Raw genomic sequence first — 17,394 nt, 5'->3', positions numbered from 1 at the left:
TCAGTCAGTTAAGTGTCTGCCTTCAACTCAGGTCATGATCCCAGGATCCTGGGATTTAGTCCCACATCAGGCTTCCCACTCAGCAGGGAGTCTCCTCCTCCCTCTCCCAGTTGGTGCTCTCTCTCTGGCTCACTCTCTCAAATAAATAAATAAAATCCTTTAAAAAAAAATCAATGGAAAAAGAAAAGAAAACTGGACTCCCACCTTTCACTCTACCCAGAAAATAACACAAAATTACTTGTAAATTTGAGTTTTTAAATTATTTAGAAGAAAAAGATAAGGAGTTAATCTTTAAGCCTTTCTATTAGGGAAGTGTTTTTTAAATAAAACATCAAAAGCATTAACTATACATGACAAGGTTGAGATGTCAAAGATGTCAAAGACATCTCAAAGTGAGTAAAATGACAAGCCATGAACTGAGAGAAGATATTTATAGAACAAATAACTGAAAAAGTTTAGTGTTCAGAATATATAAGGAATTCCTACAAGCCTATTTTAAAAATAATTTTTTAAAAAGTAGGCAAGACACACACACAGGTATTTCACAAACAAGAAAAAAAAACACATGGCCAATAAACATATGAAAAAATTAACAGCCTCATCAGTAATCAGGAAAACAAATTAAGATCATAATGATACAACCTTTTATATCTATCTGATTCCCCCCCAAATAAAATAACTGATAATACCAAGTGTTGGTAATGAGGTAGATCAGTTGGAACTCTAAGTCCTACTGGAGAGAGCATTAATTAATTTCACCACTTTGGAAGACAAGCACTATTTGTAAAGCTGAATATTCATATATTATATGTCCTAGCTGTTCCACCTGTAGGTATGCCAAAATATACATAAGAATATCTACAATTTATATTCTCCTAACCCCCAAAAGACTGGAAACAACCCAAATATCTGTTGAAGGAAAATGAATACATAAATTGTGGTATGGTCACATGATGGAATATTATGCAGCAGTGCTAGTGAGAGGACTACAGATAGATGTAGCAACATGGATGAATTTTAGGAGTGTCATATCAAGTGCAAAAAGCAAGTTATAGGAAATTACACTATAACGCCATTTGCAAAAAAACCCTTAAAACCAAGCAGAACAAAACACTATGTTTAGGGATTATAAATATATAATACATTTTTTTTATAAAACAAAGCAAAATCAATCAAAATTCAGTGGTTATCCTTGGGTATTCGAGAAGACAAGGAAATGGGTTGGACAAACACACACATCAATGAGATGGTTTTGGAAGTATTTCAAGGTTTTTTTGCATATATCATGTATTTTTTTACATTGTGGTAAAATACAAAGAACATAAAATTTACTATTTTAACCCGTAAGTGTACAGTTCAGTGGCATTAACATACGTCCATCATCCCCCATCCATCTCTAGAACTGTTTTTATCTTGTAAAACCAAAATTCTGTACCCATTAAATAACTTATGCCTGCCTCCAGCCCCCTGAAAACCACCATTCTACTTTTCATGTTTATGTATTTGAGAATCTTGGTTTTTAAGTTGGGATGGGTTCATGTATGTTCATTTTGTTGTTATGTTTCATAACTTATATATATATATATATATATATATATATATTATATACACACAACATGCATTCTTTTGTATGTATAAAATAGTACATACCTTATTTTGTAATGGCTTGATGCCTGGAAAAGTAAAGAACAATATCCAAAATTGGCCAGAACACGGTAAGTGCTAGCAAGCATGTAAATTGGTACATTTTTTAGGACAATTTAAACTTAATACAAACAAAATTGACAAATATATTATTATAAGTTTTGGCAAGAATGGTGTTTTCAATTTTGGTTTCCAATTATTCATTGCTAGTATACAGAAATAAGATTGATTTTTGTGTGTTGACCTTATATCCTTGCTATATTCACTTATTAGTTCTAGGAGGTTTTTTTGTCATTGTTGTTCATTCTTCAGATTTTCTGTGTGGACAATGTCTTCTGTGAATAGGGATTTTTCTTTTTTTCTAGTCTGTATGTTTAAAAAAAATTTTTCTTACCTTACTGCATTGGCTAGGACTTTGAGTATAATGTTAAATGGGAGTGGTGAGAGTAGACAACTTGTCTTGTTCCTGTTCTTAGAAGGCAGTCTTTCACTATAAAGTATTATGTTAAGTGCAGGCTCTTGTAGATGCTGTTTACTAAGTTAAAGAAGTTCCCTTCTGTTGCTAGTTCTCTGAGAGTTTTTTTTTTTTTTTAATTCAACGCCTGTTGAATTTTATCAAATGCTTCTTGCATCAATTGATATGATCATGTGGTTTCACTTTTTATATTATTACTACCGCTTGTTAAATTGATTAATTTTCGAATATTAAAAGAGCTTTGCATTCCAGGTTTGAACTCTATTTGGTAATGTCTTAATCTTTTTTATATTTTGCTTGATTTGATTTGCTAATTTATTGCAGATTTTGCATCTGTGTTTGTGAGGGATAATAGTCTGTAGTTTTCTTGTACTAGCTTTATCTCTGATTTTGGTATTGATGTATCTTTTTGGAGGTCAATTTGTCAATTGTAACAAATGTCTTAAAAATGTGTGTGTCCTGGGGTGCCTGGGTGGCTCAGTGGGTTAAGCCTCTGCCTTCAGCTCAGGTCATGATCTCAGAGTTCCGGGATCCAGCCCCACACATTAGGCTCTCTGCTCAGCGGGGAGACTGCTTTCCCCTCTCTCTCTGCCTGCCTCTCTGCCCACTTGTGATCTCTGTCAAATAAATAAATAAAATCTTTAAAAAAAAAAGTGTGTCCAAAGAGTCTAAGAACTTAAAGAAACAGGGATTCTCCTTATAAACAGACTTTGGATTCAGACAGATGGAGATTTAAATACCAACGCATCCCCTTACCAACTGCTTAAATTTTGTGCCTGTTTTCTAACCTGTAAAATGAGGATAAGAGGACCTACCTCATAAATTGCAAGAGATGAGATAATTCACACACAGTGCTCAAGACCTAGTGAACTTTAAGTCAGCAGTAGCTCTTGGTATTATGTTATGCTTCCCAGCCTCTGCAGTCTGTCCAAATGGAAGGACATCGTCTTTGCTCCCATGTGAGCTCCCCCTGTGAATCTCCTTACTGGGGAGTATTCGGTCTCCTCATCTCTGATTCCTGTCTTACATTAGGTGTGCGAGGCGTTGGGATTGCAAAGGCAGAAAAGGTACGGTCCCCGCCCTCGGGGAGCCGAAACTATTAGAAACACACAGGTGCAAACGAACCAGTTCCATGCAGTATAAGAGCATTATAATGGCGCGTCTGCCCAAGGTGCAGCGGGTCCTGGACCCGCACTCTGAGCGTCTGTCAGGAGTGCGGGTGTTCGCTTGGGGACCAGACCCAGGGCAGCAACTTGTGCAGCGCAGCCTCGGGTCTTGGGGGGTGGGGGTGGGGGCCGAGACTGGCTGTTGCCATAGCAACGAGACTAGCCACCCTCATGGTCCCTCACCGCTCACCTCTGTTCAGCGTCTGAAGAGCCACGAAAGGCCCTTCCGGTCCTCCAGCCTCGGTGACTCGCGGTCACTCTGCGGTAACTCAGTAACTCGAACTCTAGCTTCTGATTGGCTCGGCAGATGGAGGGGGCGGGACGTGACGCCGAGGGGCGTGGCCTGCGGACCTCAGACTGGCGTTTTCCTCGCCGAGCGGAAAGCGACTTCATTTGCCCCGGAAGTGCAAGGAACGGGGTCGTACAGGTGTGGATTCCGTTGGCGAGGCGGCTCTTTTCAAGATGCCGGGAGCCGCGGTTAGGGGCTCTGAGTTGTACGAGAGCATCGAGAGCTTCGTGGAGGCCCTGAAGCGGGACGGCGGGCGGCGCAGCTCCGAGGACATGGCTCGGGAGACCCTGGGGCTGCTGCGCCGGATCATCACGGACCACCGCTGGAGCAACGCAGGTAAGGCAGGTCTAGTTCTGTCGCGTTCCTCGCCACTATCTGACCCCGGTCCTCAGGCGGAGAGTCGCCCGGGCCTCATCGCGCTGGTGCCCTCTCTCTGTCTCCCTCGGTATGCAGGGGAGCTGATGGAACTGATCCGCAGAGAAGGCCAGAGGATGACGGCTGCGCAGCCGTCAGAGACCACGGTGGGCAACATGGTGCGGAGAGTGCTCAGGATCATCCGGGAGGAGTATGGCAGGTCAGGATGTGGGCCTTTCTGCACAAGCCCCTCTCCCTGCTGAGCATCTCCTGTTACTTAAATGACTGCACCTCCGCCCACCTCCCTGTTTGGCTCTTGTTGCCTCCCTAGACTCCATGGACGCAGCGATGAGAGCGATCAGCAGGAGTCCTTGCACAAACTCTTGACATCCGAAGGCCTGAGCGAGGATTTCAGCTCCCCTTATGCCCAACTCCAGTCCAACATCATTGAGGCAATTAATGAGCTTCTTGTGGAACTCGGTAAGAGTCCTGATCCGTGATGGACAGGACAGGTTACAGGCAGATGAGGGAAGAGAAGACCTGGGAAGTTGTTCATCAGCAGAGAGAGGCGATAACCAGTCTGTGGTTCTCCGGGCTCTGTCTTCCATCCCGATTAAGAGAAAGGGTTGGAACAGGTGGCAGGGCTAAGATAGCCCTCTCTGCCTTTCCTTACAGACCAGCCCGTTGTAGACTGCAGGTCCACTGCTGCCAGGACTGTTAGGACAGAGCTTTATTTTCATTTTAAAGATGAACTCCCTAAAACCACAGATGACAGACTCTTCTTCCCTGAATTTCCTCCTGAATTTTTATACGCACAGATGCACCACTGCCATTCCCATTGTCATTATGACCCAGGAGACCTGCGTAGATTCATTGCAGTAAGAGTTCCCCAAGGGAGGAAGAAGCTGGGTCTATGTGTCTGGCCCTGCTACTTCCAAATTCCTCCCCTGTTTTTCTTCTGTGGCCTCCTTTTCAGGTGGGCATGTTGCGGCTACCTTTTGGAGGAGTTCTTTTAGGGGGAAACTGTTTACCCCATTCTCAGCACTTTACAGTTTCCCAAATTGGACCACTTTTTACCTGAATTTATTGTGTTCAAAATGGATTTTAAGGAGCTGGTGTCATTGGGGAAGGGTTGACTGAGAACTTGGGAAGTAGAAGATGGCAGAGGAGCAGGACTTTTAAGAAAAGGTGACCTTCACATTAAGTCCCTTCACTCTGTGTTACCCATGTCTGCTACATGGGCCGTCTGTGAGAAGGGCACCTGTCTCTTTCCATGTTTTATCACGTTTGTCTTGTGTTGTGGCACGGCAGTTTCACATTTCCCTTGCCAAACCGACTGTTCTTGCAGAAGGGACTACAGAGAATATAGCCGCCCAGGCTCTGGAGCACATCCACTCCAATGAGGTGATCATGACCATTGGCTTCTCCCGGACAGTAGAAGCCTTCCTCAAAGAGGCTGCCCGGAAGAGGAAATTCCATGTCATTGTGGCAGAATGTGCTCCTTTCTGTCAGGTAGGGGGACTGCTGGAGCTGCTAAGAAAAATGAAAAAGGAGGAGGGACTAAAGAAGTGATAGATGGGCTTCCATGCCACCTTTGAATTGATAAGTAAGACATTGAGAAGACAAAGGAAAGCATGAAGGGAATTTTCAAGTTGCTCATCCTTGTCAGCATTCTTAAACATTGGCTTAGGAAGGTTAGGGGAAATGCTGGGTCCAAGAAAAGAAACACATTGGTTCTCTTAGGAATCAAAAGAGTAAATTATCTTGGGGATGACTGATGCTTGGGCTGACCTCACTCAGTCTCTACATAAATAATAGGTCTCTAGAAAGGAAATATGTAAGGATGCAGGAGGTCGTAAAATAATGAGCCAGGAGCTATCCTGCCAGTGCTCCCTAATTACCCAAGCAAGCGGTATTTCCAGTTTTGTGGCTGCCCTACTGCTCCTGTGGAAAATTCAACATTTATTGGCTTCTCCTGGGCTTCTCTGCAGCATGCCAGAGAATACCTACCATGAGGAGAAAAAGAAATTAACTGTTGGCAGTTGTGTGTTGGCTGTGCCCAGTATCACAGAATTCTCCAGATCCAGTTCCACTGGAGGTACCTTCCACTCTCTCTCACCTTCTAACGTCAGGCCTTTCTCTCCTATGCAGGGTCATGAAATGGCAGTCAATTTGTCCAAAGCAGGTATTGAGACAACTGTCATGACTGATGCTGCCATTTTTGCTGTTATGTCAAGAGTCAACAAGGTGGGTATATTTGGAGTTATGTTGAATTCATGAAGATTATACTTAAAATACTGATTTTTTTTTCTCCTTCCTATAATATCCATGAGAAGAGAAGAAAGCTTCTACAGCCTTTTGAAAGTACATACTTGGGCCTTTTTAATATATTAACTGGATTTCTTTTCCCTTTACCTGTATCATTGTCCCTCACTTACAATAGCTTCTTTTTGTTTTTGTTTTAAAGGCTTTATTTTTGGGGCACCTGGGTGGCTCAGTCATTCAGTGTCTGCCTTGGGCTCAGGTCCTGATTCCAGGGTCCTGGGATCGAGCCCCACATCGGGCTCCCTGCTCCGCAGGAAGCCTGTTTCTCCTTCTCGCACTTCCCCGGCTTGTGTTCCCTCTCTCTTGGTCTGTCTCTCCCTCCCTCTCTCTCTCTCTGTCAAATAAATAAATAAATACATAAAATCTTTAAAAAAAAAAATTATGTTTTAAAGCAATCTCTACACCCAACATGGGGCTCGGACTCACATCCCTGAGATCAAGAGTTGTATGCTCTACTGACTGAGCCAGCCAGCTGCCCCAAGAAGTTTCGTTTTGGTGAAAGCATTGAAGAGAATGAAATAGGTCTAAGCTAAGTGTGGCAGCTGCTAGGCATTGGGTAGAGGGTTCCTGCCTTCTGCTCAGAGAGCTTGACAGTAGTGGATGGTGACTAGTAAGGCTCTTAGTTTCTCAGGAGGTATGGCATATGGATTCCAGAAAAGGCATGGCTAAGAGCAAAAGATAGTGCAGCTACTTATCACATGCAATATTCATTCTTTCTTTGGGAAGCCACTCTTTTTTGTTTGTTGTTTAAAGATTTTATTTATTTATTTGACAGAGATCACAAGCAGGCAGAGAGGCAGGCGGGGTGGAGGGTGTGGAGCAGTCTCCCTGCTGAGCAGAAAGCCAGATGCGGGGCTCGATCCCAGGACCCCAGGATTATAACCTGAGCCAAAGGCAGAGGCTTAATGCACTGAGTCACCCAGGTGCCCTGGGAAGCCCCTCTTGAGCTAGAACACGTGGTCCTTACCATAGAATCCCTTTTCCTTGACTAGTGTGTGACCCTCACGATGTCAAAAGACTGAGGCCTGGGCATTTAGCCTCTGGTGCCCAGTGGTCCACTTAAGGCTCTATCCCTAAGATGGCTCACATTTTGCTTCCTGTTCCAAAGGTGATCATTGGCACAAAGACAATCCTGGCCAACGGTGCCCTGAGAGCTGTGACAGGAACTCACACTCTAGCACTGGCAGCAAAACACCATTCCACCCCGCTCATCGTTTGTGCTCCCATGTTCAAGCTTTCCCCACAGGTATGTCTGTCTGTCTGTAGCCAACAGAGAGAAGGAAGCCAAAGGGTAGGCTTGAACTCTGGGCCTTCAACCTACTCACTCTGGGGCTTCTCTTTAGCTGCCTTTACTCAATGGATTAGACCCCTTTGAGGCTGGAAAAAGCCACAGAAGTCTTGAACGAGAAAAAAATATTGAGAGTTATAACTTGTCAACTTTGAGAAATCAAAATTGTAAGGTCAGGATGGGACATTGTTAGGAAAGGCCCTCTGTTGACATTGCCACCATCACCTATCACGCTGATCATTTCTGAAAATGCCAAACAAGTTGAAACTTGGAACACAGAATCAGTTTTGTCATCATTGGAGGGACTGTCCTCTGTAGCCTGAATATAAGCAGTATTACCAAGTGAAAAGCCATTTCATTAGTGATAGAAGCTGTTAGCTCTGAAATACCAATATATTTGCAGGTCTCTTTTTTAAATTGAGGTGAAATTCACATAACATACAATTAAACATTTTTAAATGTACAGTTCAGGGTTATTTACTACATTCACAGCACTGTGCAACTACCACTGTCTGGTTTAAAACGTCATCATCTCAGAAAAACACCCCGTACCCAGTGATTCCTCTTAGGAATCACTGATCTGCTTTCTGTCTCTGGCTTTGCCTGTTTGGGGTATTTCATATAAGTCATAGAACATGTGCCTTTTGTTTCTGACTTCTTTCACTTAGCATGATGTTTTCAAGGTTCCTAGCTATAGCACAGCACTTTCTGTGGCTGAATAATACTCTGTTGGGGGATATACCGCAGTTTATTTATCCGTTCACCTGTTGGTGGGCAGTTGGGTTGTTCAACCTTTTGGCTTTTGTGAATAATGCTGCTGTAAGCATTGGTGTACAAGTCTCTGTGTGGACATAACTTTTTTAATTTCCCTTGGGTATACACTTAAAAGTGGAATTTGCTGGATCTCTCTTGCTCCTTTTTTTTTTTTTAATTTTTTTCTTATCTAGTTCCCTAATGAAGAAGATTCCTTTCATAAGTTTGTGGCTCCTGAAGAAGTCCTGCCTTTCACAGAAGGTACAGAAGGGGCTGTGTGTGTGTGTGTGTGTGTGTGTGTATACACGCACACACGTGTGCACATGTATATGTTTTGGTCTTTTGCTTTTGTTTTGGTAATCGGGATTAAATGCTGCCAGGTTGCACTTTTTATCATAATTCTTGTGGGGACTTCTCTTTAGCATCTTTGAGTGCAGGGGGGACCTCATCTAGTCCGTGTTCATTTTGTTCTGACACTCCTGTATTTGACTGTTGGGGCTGTGGTGGTTGGATCATCCAGCATTGATGCCGTGTGGCTTTGCACATTGCTTGACACACGTGCAGCAACCCTGTGGGAAAATGTACTCATTCTCATTTGCTGTAGGGACTCATTTTGGTGACATGGCTCCCAAAGGAAGCATGCTCTAAAAGGCTCCTACTCTAAAACTTACCTATAACCTGGGCACCTTTATGTTTTGGGGTCCCTTTGACTTCTGAAGGCAGCAGCTATGCTCAGTGAGCCTGTCACCTCATCAACATGAGATGGCTTTAAGCGCCCTTAAACCATACCTGGGGTGCTAATTCTTAGAAGTTGAATAACTTCATCCATTTATTTACACAGTTTTTCAAGGATTACTTGTATCTTTTGAGTACCCCCTATGTATCCAGCACTATTCTAGGTACTAAGGATATAACAAAGAACAACACAGATCTGCCCTGCTCCCACAGAGCTCACATTCAGTTGCAGGAGACAGACAAGAATATGTCAGGTCATGGGATATTTTGGGAAGAAAACAAATAGGCTGATGTGACGGGAAGTGGTAGGAGACTACCTTAGTGGGGGAGGGTCTAAATGAGAGGCCCTTTCAGCTGGGTCCAGAATGAATGGAGCCCACCATGCAAAGATCAAGAAGAGTCTCCCAGGTGTTGGTGCAAAAGTCCTGAGTTGGGTCCAAGCTTAGCCAGTTGGAACAAGATGTTCATATAGCTGGAGAGCAATGAGCACGAGGGAGAGTGGGATGAATTCTGATTAGTGTAGTGCAGTGGGGGAGGGGCCAGATCTTGAAGGCTACTCTCCCAAGATGGAATTTTATTCTAAGGTCTATGGAAAGGCATTGGAGAGTTTGAAGCAGGAGTGTCATGGTGTGAAGCCATCTCTTCTGGTGTGTACTTTGCTGAGTTTCCTTTTCTTGGGGTAGCACATATGCGTGCGCGGTTGAGCCTAGAATCTGTGTGCTCATTTATTAGAGCAGGATCCTTGATTTTATCTTTAGCATATGTGATTGCCTTTCAGGGGACATTCTGGAGAAGGTCAGCGTTCACTGCCCTGTGTTTGACTACGTTCCCCCAGAGCTCATTACCCTCTTTATCTCCAACATTGGTGGGAATGCACCTTCCTACATCTACCGCCTGATGAGTGAACTCTACCATCCTGATGATCATGTCCTATGACCACCACCCATCCTAAGCAGAAGCTGCTTAGCCAAATACAGAATGGAGAGGGACTTCAGTGTGATTGCTGAAAACATCGTCCTTGTATTGGGGAGTGACCTGGAGTCAATCTGAAAAAACTTAATACTGTTTCCTGCCCTTTTAGTCATCCCAGAACAGGATGCACATTCAAGACTATCTCTTGCCTTTTTGATCTTAACAGAAGCAGCAGGGCTTGACCTATAAATTTTGGACTCTCTTGGGGCTCCTGGCCGGCTCATTTGGTAGAGCATGTGACTCTTGATCTCGGGATTGTGAGTTTGAGCCCCACATTGGGCACAGAGTTTACTTAAAAATTTTTTTGGTGGGGGAACCTCTTAACCTCCTAGTGACCTGGGGAGTCTAGAATTTAAGTTTCAGGAACTTAAACTTTCTGGTTCAGTGGGGTGTTAAACGTAACACTTGAAGACCTTGCTGGGATATAGGTTTTTGCTCAGAAATGGCTACCACACCTTCTCCTGGGCTGTGCCAATAAAAGCTTCTTGAAGATTCCTGAGTTAGTTTATTTATTGTTCTGCTCTGATTGAACAGCCTGAAACAGGAGCAGCAGAGCCCTTTTTGTGCATTCAGAGGGCTGTAGTTAGAGGGAACTGGCTAAAACAGAATGCAAAAGTATTTACAGTTTCCTTCCTAATTCACTGGGAGTGGTCCCAAACAACTTGTTAGTAATGTAAGACAGTGGTTCCAAAACCTTTTTGATCATCAGAATCATCTGGGAGCTTAAAAAAATGTACCATCTTGGGTTCTAACCCAGACCCATTTTATCTGATCTTTGGAATGGCACCTGGGAATCTGCTTAAAGCAAGTGAGACATACTGTGGAACATTATGTATACACTGCAGTAGAGGTTTCAAAAGGGTGGCTTAAGGGCAATGTTTGGATTAAAGACGATTTGTCTTGTTCATTCTGTGTTTAATTTGAATTAGTTACCAATATTTAAAAATGCAAAAAAAAAAAAAGAAAGAAAGAAAAATGTGGAGGTTGCACATTAAACAAATTCAGATTTCTTGCTTCCCTTGAAAACAAGCTTTGGCAATTCTGGGCCCAGTTTCCAAAGTGGTAGCAGCTGGCTATAGCTGGGCTGCTTCTGACTCCATTAAAACGGAAAACCCTTTTCTGCAGTCCCTCCCATTTAACTCATTTACATTACCTGCCTAACCCCTATAGGCATTTGCTTTGTGAACCTTGTGTTAAAAAGAATGGGACAGGGGTCCCTGGGTGGCTCAGTAGGTTAAAGCCTCTGCCTTGGGCTCAGGTCAGGATCCCAGGTCCTGGGATTGAGCCCCGCTCAACAGGGAGCCTGCTTCCCCCTCTCTCTCTGCCTGCCTCTCTGCCTACTTGTGATTGCTGTCAAGTAAATAAGTAAAATCTTTATTTAAAAAAAAAAAGGGACAGATTTGTAAGGGGGTCCATTTAATACTGTTAATTAAAAATTAGCTAGGAGAAAGTCAAGCTGCAGAGCCGTATGCATAATATGACTTTTACTTCATTAAAACAAAACTGTATATGCAGTAGGATAAAAGTAGGGGCTCCTGGGTATCTCAGTCGGTTGAGCATCCAATTCTTGGTTTAGGTTCAGGTTGCGATCTCTGGGTCGTGGGATTGAGCCCAGCATCAGGCTTCCTGATCAACAGGGAGTCTGCTTCTCTCTCCCTCTGCCCCTCCCCACAGCTTGCTCTCCCTCTCAAATAAGTAAAATCTTTTTTTTTAAAAAAAGGGAAAAAAAAGTCTCCCCAGGTAATCCAGAGGATCTGCCATGTTTGGGAACCACTGGTCCAGAGCAGAGGTCCAAGGCAGACAAGTGTGCTGAGGAACCCCCGGGATGCTGATCACAGGCCAGCTTCCCATCTCCTGCGGAATCTTCTGTGGGGTGGAGGGAGGGAGCACCCCAAGGGATTTTAACAGGTGATTTGATAACCACACTTTGGTAAATAATGGCCAGAGGTAGGCTATGAGGGAAAGGTCTCTACTCATTGACCTTAACTTGAGGTATCTTTGCCTGAAGGCCTTTGTCTTCCCTGAAAGAGGGTAAAAGGGAGATTGAAGAGGGTCAGTCTGAAAGACAGACCTAAAGGCTCTATGACTCAGAAAAGCCTGACTCACTCAGGCCTCAGTCTGTCAATTATTTCTTAAAGCATCTAAGACCCCGCACTTTCTCAGTGAAGTGGCTTGTAGCTACCAATTATGAGCAATTGTCTCCTCTGAAGGCACCAATCCTAACAGCAATTCACTTGGGTACAACTGTGTGGTCTGGAGTAAAAGAAACAGTGAGTCAAGGAACTTAAATCTGTTTCTGGCCCCAAAAATGCCTTATGATACTTGTCCTTTGTGCATCTTAGTCTCTGGATCTAAAATTAGCACCCACATTCTTCCCAGGCATAAGGGAGATGGATGAAGGTTACAAGGGTAGAGACTGTCTCGTTTTGGTCAACTCTTAAAGTTCCTGGGACAGAAGAATACACCAATGTGTATTCTTTAAGCTCTTTAGGACCTCAATTAAGCAAATCCCACAAAGCTATTTATAGGCCTCATTTTTCTATTTCCTTCTCTCCCTTTTCCTGTTTGAGGAAGAGTAAATATTGGAACCCGAGAGCCTGATCTGAACAGGGAGAGACAGGGGTTCTGTGTTAACGTCCTACCTATTGGCCTTTGTGCCTGCCTCCCGCCCCTGCTTTTGCAGGCGGAACTGGGAAACTAAGGTCAAAAACTTGTAGCTTTAGCTTGAAGAGAATTAATAGAAAGAGGATTCCATGGATGTAAAAGTCCTCCTGAATACGCTAAATAAACCAAGTTAAAGAGTTACTCAATACAGTTTGTAAAGACACTTTTCCCACGGTTTATATCTTCCAGTTTGGGCGGAGGGCAGGAAAGGCACAATTCTTGGAACTCAAATAAGGAACAGAAATTCCTAATTTAGTCTCAGAAGAGAAGTCTTTGAAAAATACTCCACCAAGGAAAACTTCCGCGTAAAATGATACCTCAAAGAAATACATGCTAGTACCCATAGGATCATACGTTTCACAGATGTGCTTTGAAACCATTTCTCAAAGCAATCTGTCGTATCAGGCTTCGGGGTAATGAAGGCTGCCAGTCCCGCGGTTCCATCATCGAGCTACGTGACTATAACACCACATATGTAGAACTCAGCACATCAGAACCGTTTTGACATAAAGATAGTACCAGATAGTGACGTAATTACTATAAAGGCCCCATACTATCCACCTGTGCTCGCAGAACTCCTGCAGGCACGCACCTCTTTTGGACACAAAGGAGCTATTCTGACATGTGGTTTGGAAGTGTTTTATATCTGGCCTACTTTGCTCTGAATTACTCTCACTCACCAAACAGCTGTTCCAGGTTATTGTGCAATGGCTAAGCAATTATTAATAAAGAGCTTATAGTCTAAGCTTTCAGTCTTCTGCACGACAATCACACAACGGATGGCCGCCTTTGAGTCTAACCACACTTACAACTGTGATTGCCTGATGTTTATATTAAATACTGAGCTGAAGAGAAGGAGCCTTTCAGGAGTGTTTTTTCAGGCCTGTTACGTTTAGAATGAAGACCTATCTTGAGAAGGAGGAAGCTACTTGAAAACTTGACAAGATTCCTAAAATTCATAATTTATATGTAAAATTCTGCAGTTTACTATAAAAGAGGCACGACAAAGTACCATGAATAAAGGCTACACTAACAGCAGTAGCGAACTCCGACTCCGAACCATCTTTTTTTTTTCTTTTGGGGGTGGGGAGGTGGATAGGCGATCACCACTGCATACTCCCTGCTTTTGCTGTAAATAAGATTAAGTTGTTTAGTTGGGCAAGTTGTAAGAGTAAAGTTGGACCCAGTCTAGCTTCTTCACACTGCTGCTGGAGTCACGCTAGCTTGCAGGCTCCACAGACGTTCAAATCCCCTGGACTGGGATCAGGTTGCCTGCATTTTATCAGATGTTTCTGAGCACAGAGTGCTCTATGACAAACGGGAAGGGGGTGAAAATGATCCAATGGTCTGAAAAATCCCAAGCCAGGGAAGAGCCTCTTTTTTCTTTATATCCCCACAAATTCTGATACATTTAGAAGGGACTCATACATTTAGTTACTAAATGATAAGTGGAGAAGAGAAGGAAGGGTTTAATTGGCAAAGATAATCTAGATTTTCGGTTCCCCAAACTTCCTTCTTCTCTTCTGAGTCCACCTTGCTGCTGTCTTCCTGTCGATATGAGAAAGGGAGAAAGGGCATGATAGATAATGGCAAACATAGTGAGTGGTCAATTTGCTAACCTGCTTGTGTAAAGGTTTCCCTGGAATGGGGTGGCACTTCAGGTAGAGGACTGGAAGAGTCCGGCTCTTTGTGCCAGAAACTGCTCTTCCCTCTTCGTTCGGATATGCCACTGCGGGATCCCTCTTGAGGCTTCAGCCCAGCACGGTTGTCCGTGCTCTCTAGGAACTGATGGGCTGCATCTGTTCTCACCGTGCATGGCTTCCTCAGCCCCCTACACATCTCTAGAACTCGGTCTTGGGCCCCCTCCTGCTCCACCCCTGTTTCGGCTGCCTTTTTTTTTTTTTTTTCCCCACTGTTAGGTTCAGATCCCATCTGTTCATTTGTGCCTGACCTTTTCTTTCCTTGCTCTGATATGTGATCGCTAGAACATCCCCATTCTCAACTGCTCATGGAATTCCAGATCCCCAGCTAGGTTCTGGATCTTTCCCTAGTCTTCTCCCCAGTCCCTCCCCTCCCTTCTAGCCTACACTCTAAGCTTTGCCTTAAGCTTTTCCTATACTAGCTCTTTCTACCATCTATAGCCTTAATTTCTGACAGAACCATTATCTCCTCTTATCCCAGTAAAAGTGACATAGCTGGAACTCAGTGACCCCTAAGCCTGAAGGAAGTTACCGCATTCAATCATCAGTTTCCTTGTCCTCTCTCTGACTAAAGTTAAGCTTTCTGCAGGCATGTACCCTTATTGCTCAATAAAACTGTGATGAATGTTCCCAAAAAAGGAACCCTAGAGGGTGGCTTCATTGCACATGGCATCTGTCAAGTTTTACTCTGAAGTTAATGAAGTCTCCACCAGCCAGACTCTAATAAAGTTGAAACTGACAAACTGGTTAAGTCCCTCACAAATTAGAAATAAACAGGCAGCATGGGTTAACAATGGGAAAGAGTGTGCCACATGAAGCCACATAGATCTGGGTCTGGATTCTGACTCTCTTATAAGAGGAAACTTCTCTGAGGCTGAGCAGTCTCACTGTAAGAGAGACACCAGCTTGCTAACAGAACTGTTATAAAGACTAGAAATAATGTACACAAAGTTGGGTATATAGTAGGCCTTAATAAATGGTAGCATTTATTCTTGTTAGTGGAGCCAGAAAACTTGTTTACCATTCTCAGCTTTACTACTTAGTACCTGTGTGATCTTAAATAAATCACTTAATGTATTTCAGCTTTCGTAAAGTGAGAAGCATAACATCATCTCATCTCATGGGTTGCCAAGAAATTCAAATAACGTCTGCAAAAATTATTCTATAAATCTTAAAGCACCATGAAGGTGATAATGATTACTATCATGTGTTAGAAAAATAAATATATCTTTGTCTATGGCAGGTAAGTTAAAAACAGAACAGGGGCACCTGGGTGGCTCAGTCGTTAAGCATCTGCCTTCGACTCAGGTCACGATCCCAGGGTTCTGGGATTGAGACCTGCATTGGGCTCCCTGCTTGGCGGGAAGCCTGCTTCTCCCTCTCCCACTCCCCCTGCTTGTGTTCCCTCTCTCAGTATATCTCTCTGTCAAATAAATAAATAAAAATTAAAAGAAAAAGAACAAAACAAAATCCTAAAAGGCAACAAAAGTAATGTTAGATATTTTTGGCTAATAGGTTGGTTTCATGCTGATGTATGCAACTGAGTTTATAAATTATTAAAATAGGGTAATTATCTCTTCCATTACTTGAGTCAGGCTAGCCAGGAAGACTAGTTACATAATTTATGGATAACTTTTTCTAATCCTCTACTATTCTGAAAAAACAAAAACAAAAACATGTGGTTTGGGATTATAGCAAAACATTTTGAAACTGTACACCATCATCCTAATATAAGAGGTATCATAATACTTATTTTAATACCACACATTGGTCTAACCTCAAAAAGTTTTTAAACTCCCAGGACAGCTGGCCTCTGTATAGCTCTGGAGAGTGGAGGCTGAGGTCCCGAGGCCACAGCACCCCACTGGGCCTGGAGGCAGAGTCCCTGAGAGCCTTGCAAATCCCCTGAAAACACCCTCCTTTCTAAGGTCATGTCTCCCAGTCTATGAAACCGTTTATATGTATTTAGAAGAATAAAGACCATTTTTAGACAGTGGTGCCTATTCTTCAGGGTTCCGATTACGTAATTCTACAAGGATCCCCTTGAAAACCAGTGAAGGCTTTTCCTGAACCTTCTCTGAGACACACACTAATGAATGCAATACTTCATTGCTCCTGTAAGATTCACTGCAGGGCTACTGGCAAACAAACTTTTCTTCCATGAGCACAAATTCGTTTCCTGTATTAAAAAAGAGAAAAATCATTCCACTGATACAAAGGCCAATTTAAGCAAGCTGCAAAATACAAAAGTGGAAATTCTCACTGCAACATCTTTCTCATTGTACAGTATCCCAGTTGCAATAAACATTGCCAGCTGGCTTTGTGCTTTTCTTTTTGTCCTTCTATAAAGCTTTAATCTACTGAATCTTACTAACCAGATAGCAAACCTTTTAAAAAGGTAGAGGAAATACAGCTTAAGGGTGGCATAACAAGCATTTGTGCAAAGATCAGTTCTGGTCCCAAGTGAAATTATAAGTCATTAGATAGGCATACTGTAATAAAACTGAGATTGGACTTGAAAGGGACCAAAAGAACCACTGTCTCCTGAAAAAATGCAAAGAACATACCTGGTTAGGTTGAAAGAATGAATGCTGCATTTTGATATGAAAATTGCTTTCACATAAAGAGAGATATTTTTAAAATACCCACAAAAATGATATTTTAAAAAACAAGTTCATAGTACTCTCACCATTTTATGGGATATGGACAGTATCAGACTCTGAATGAGATTTTAAAGAGGCAATAAGACAAAAAACCAGGATGGGACTTCAAATTTTCTCTACTCTATCCTTGTCCTTGTTTCTCTCTACCAATAGTTTTTAATCCCTAAAATAATCTAACTATAGGCCTGATGGAAGACTGCAGGGGATGTTTTTATTGAGTGTAGAGTAGCTCTTTAAGTCTGAGATTTAGAATGTAAAGCCAGCAGCAGCAGGAAGTGAAGAAGATTGGGAGGAAGGCTGGGACCAATAGAGCGTGGCTATGGGCTGTGTAGGAAGGCAGAATGGATCCTGGGGAGTTCAACATCA

The 17,394-nt window shown here is 42.9% G+C and overlaps 1 protein-coding gene across 1 annotated transcript; it reads left to right on the top strand.

The window, feature by feature from the left end:
* The first annotated feature begins 3,662 nt into the window (after positions 1–3,662).
* On the top strand, positions 3,663–10,495 carry LOC111148707 (eukaryotic translation initiation factor 2B subunit beta). Its single transcript, XM_022505501.1, has 8 exons — positions 3,663–3,910; positions 4,028–4,148; positions 4,260–4,408; positions 5,277–5,440; positions 6,080–6,175; positions 7,362–7,499; positions 8,489–8,555; positions 9,808–10,495. Exons 1-8 carry the CDS (start codon positions 3,748–3,750, stop codon positions 9,963–9,965), a joined length of 1,056 nt encoding a protein of 351 aa, XP_022361209.1. The 5' UTR covers positions 3,663–3,747; the 3' UTR covers positions 9,966–10,495.
* The last annotated feature ends 6,899 nt before the right edge of the window (positions 10,496–17,394 follow it).

Source organism: Enhydra lutris, unplaced genomic scaffold (genome assembly GCF_002288905.1).
Source record: "Enhydra lutris kenyoni isolate GAN:26980312 unplaced genomic scaffold, ASM228890v2 scaffoldscaffold20, whole genome shotgun sequence".
In the NCBI taxonomy this organism is placed as follows: Eukaryota; Metazoa; Chordata; class Mammalia; order Carnivora; family Mustelidae; genus Enhydra; species Enhydra lutris.
Note: the sequence above shows the minus strand (reverse complement) of the source record. Positions and strands in the feature narration are given on the sequence as shown.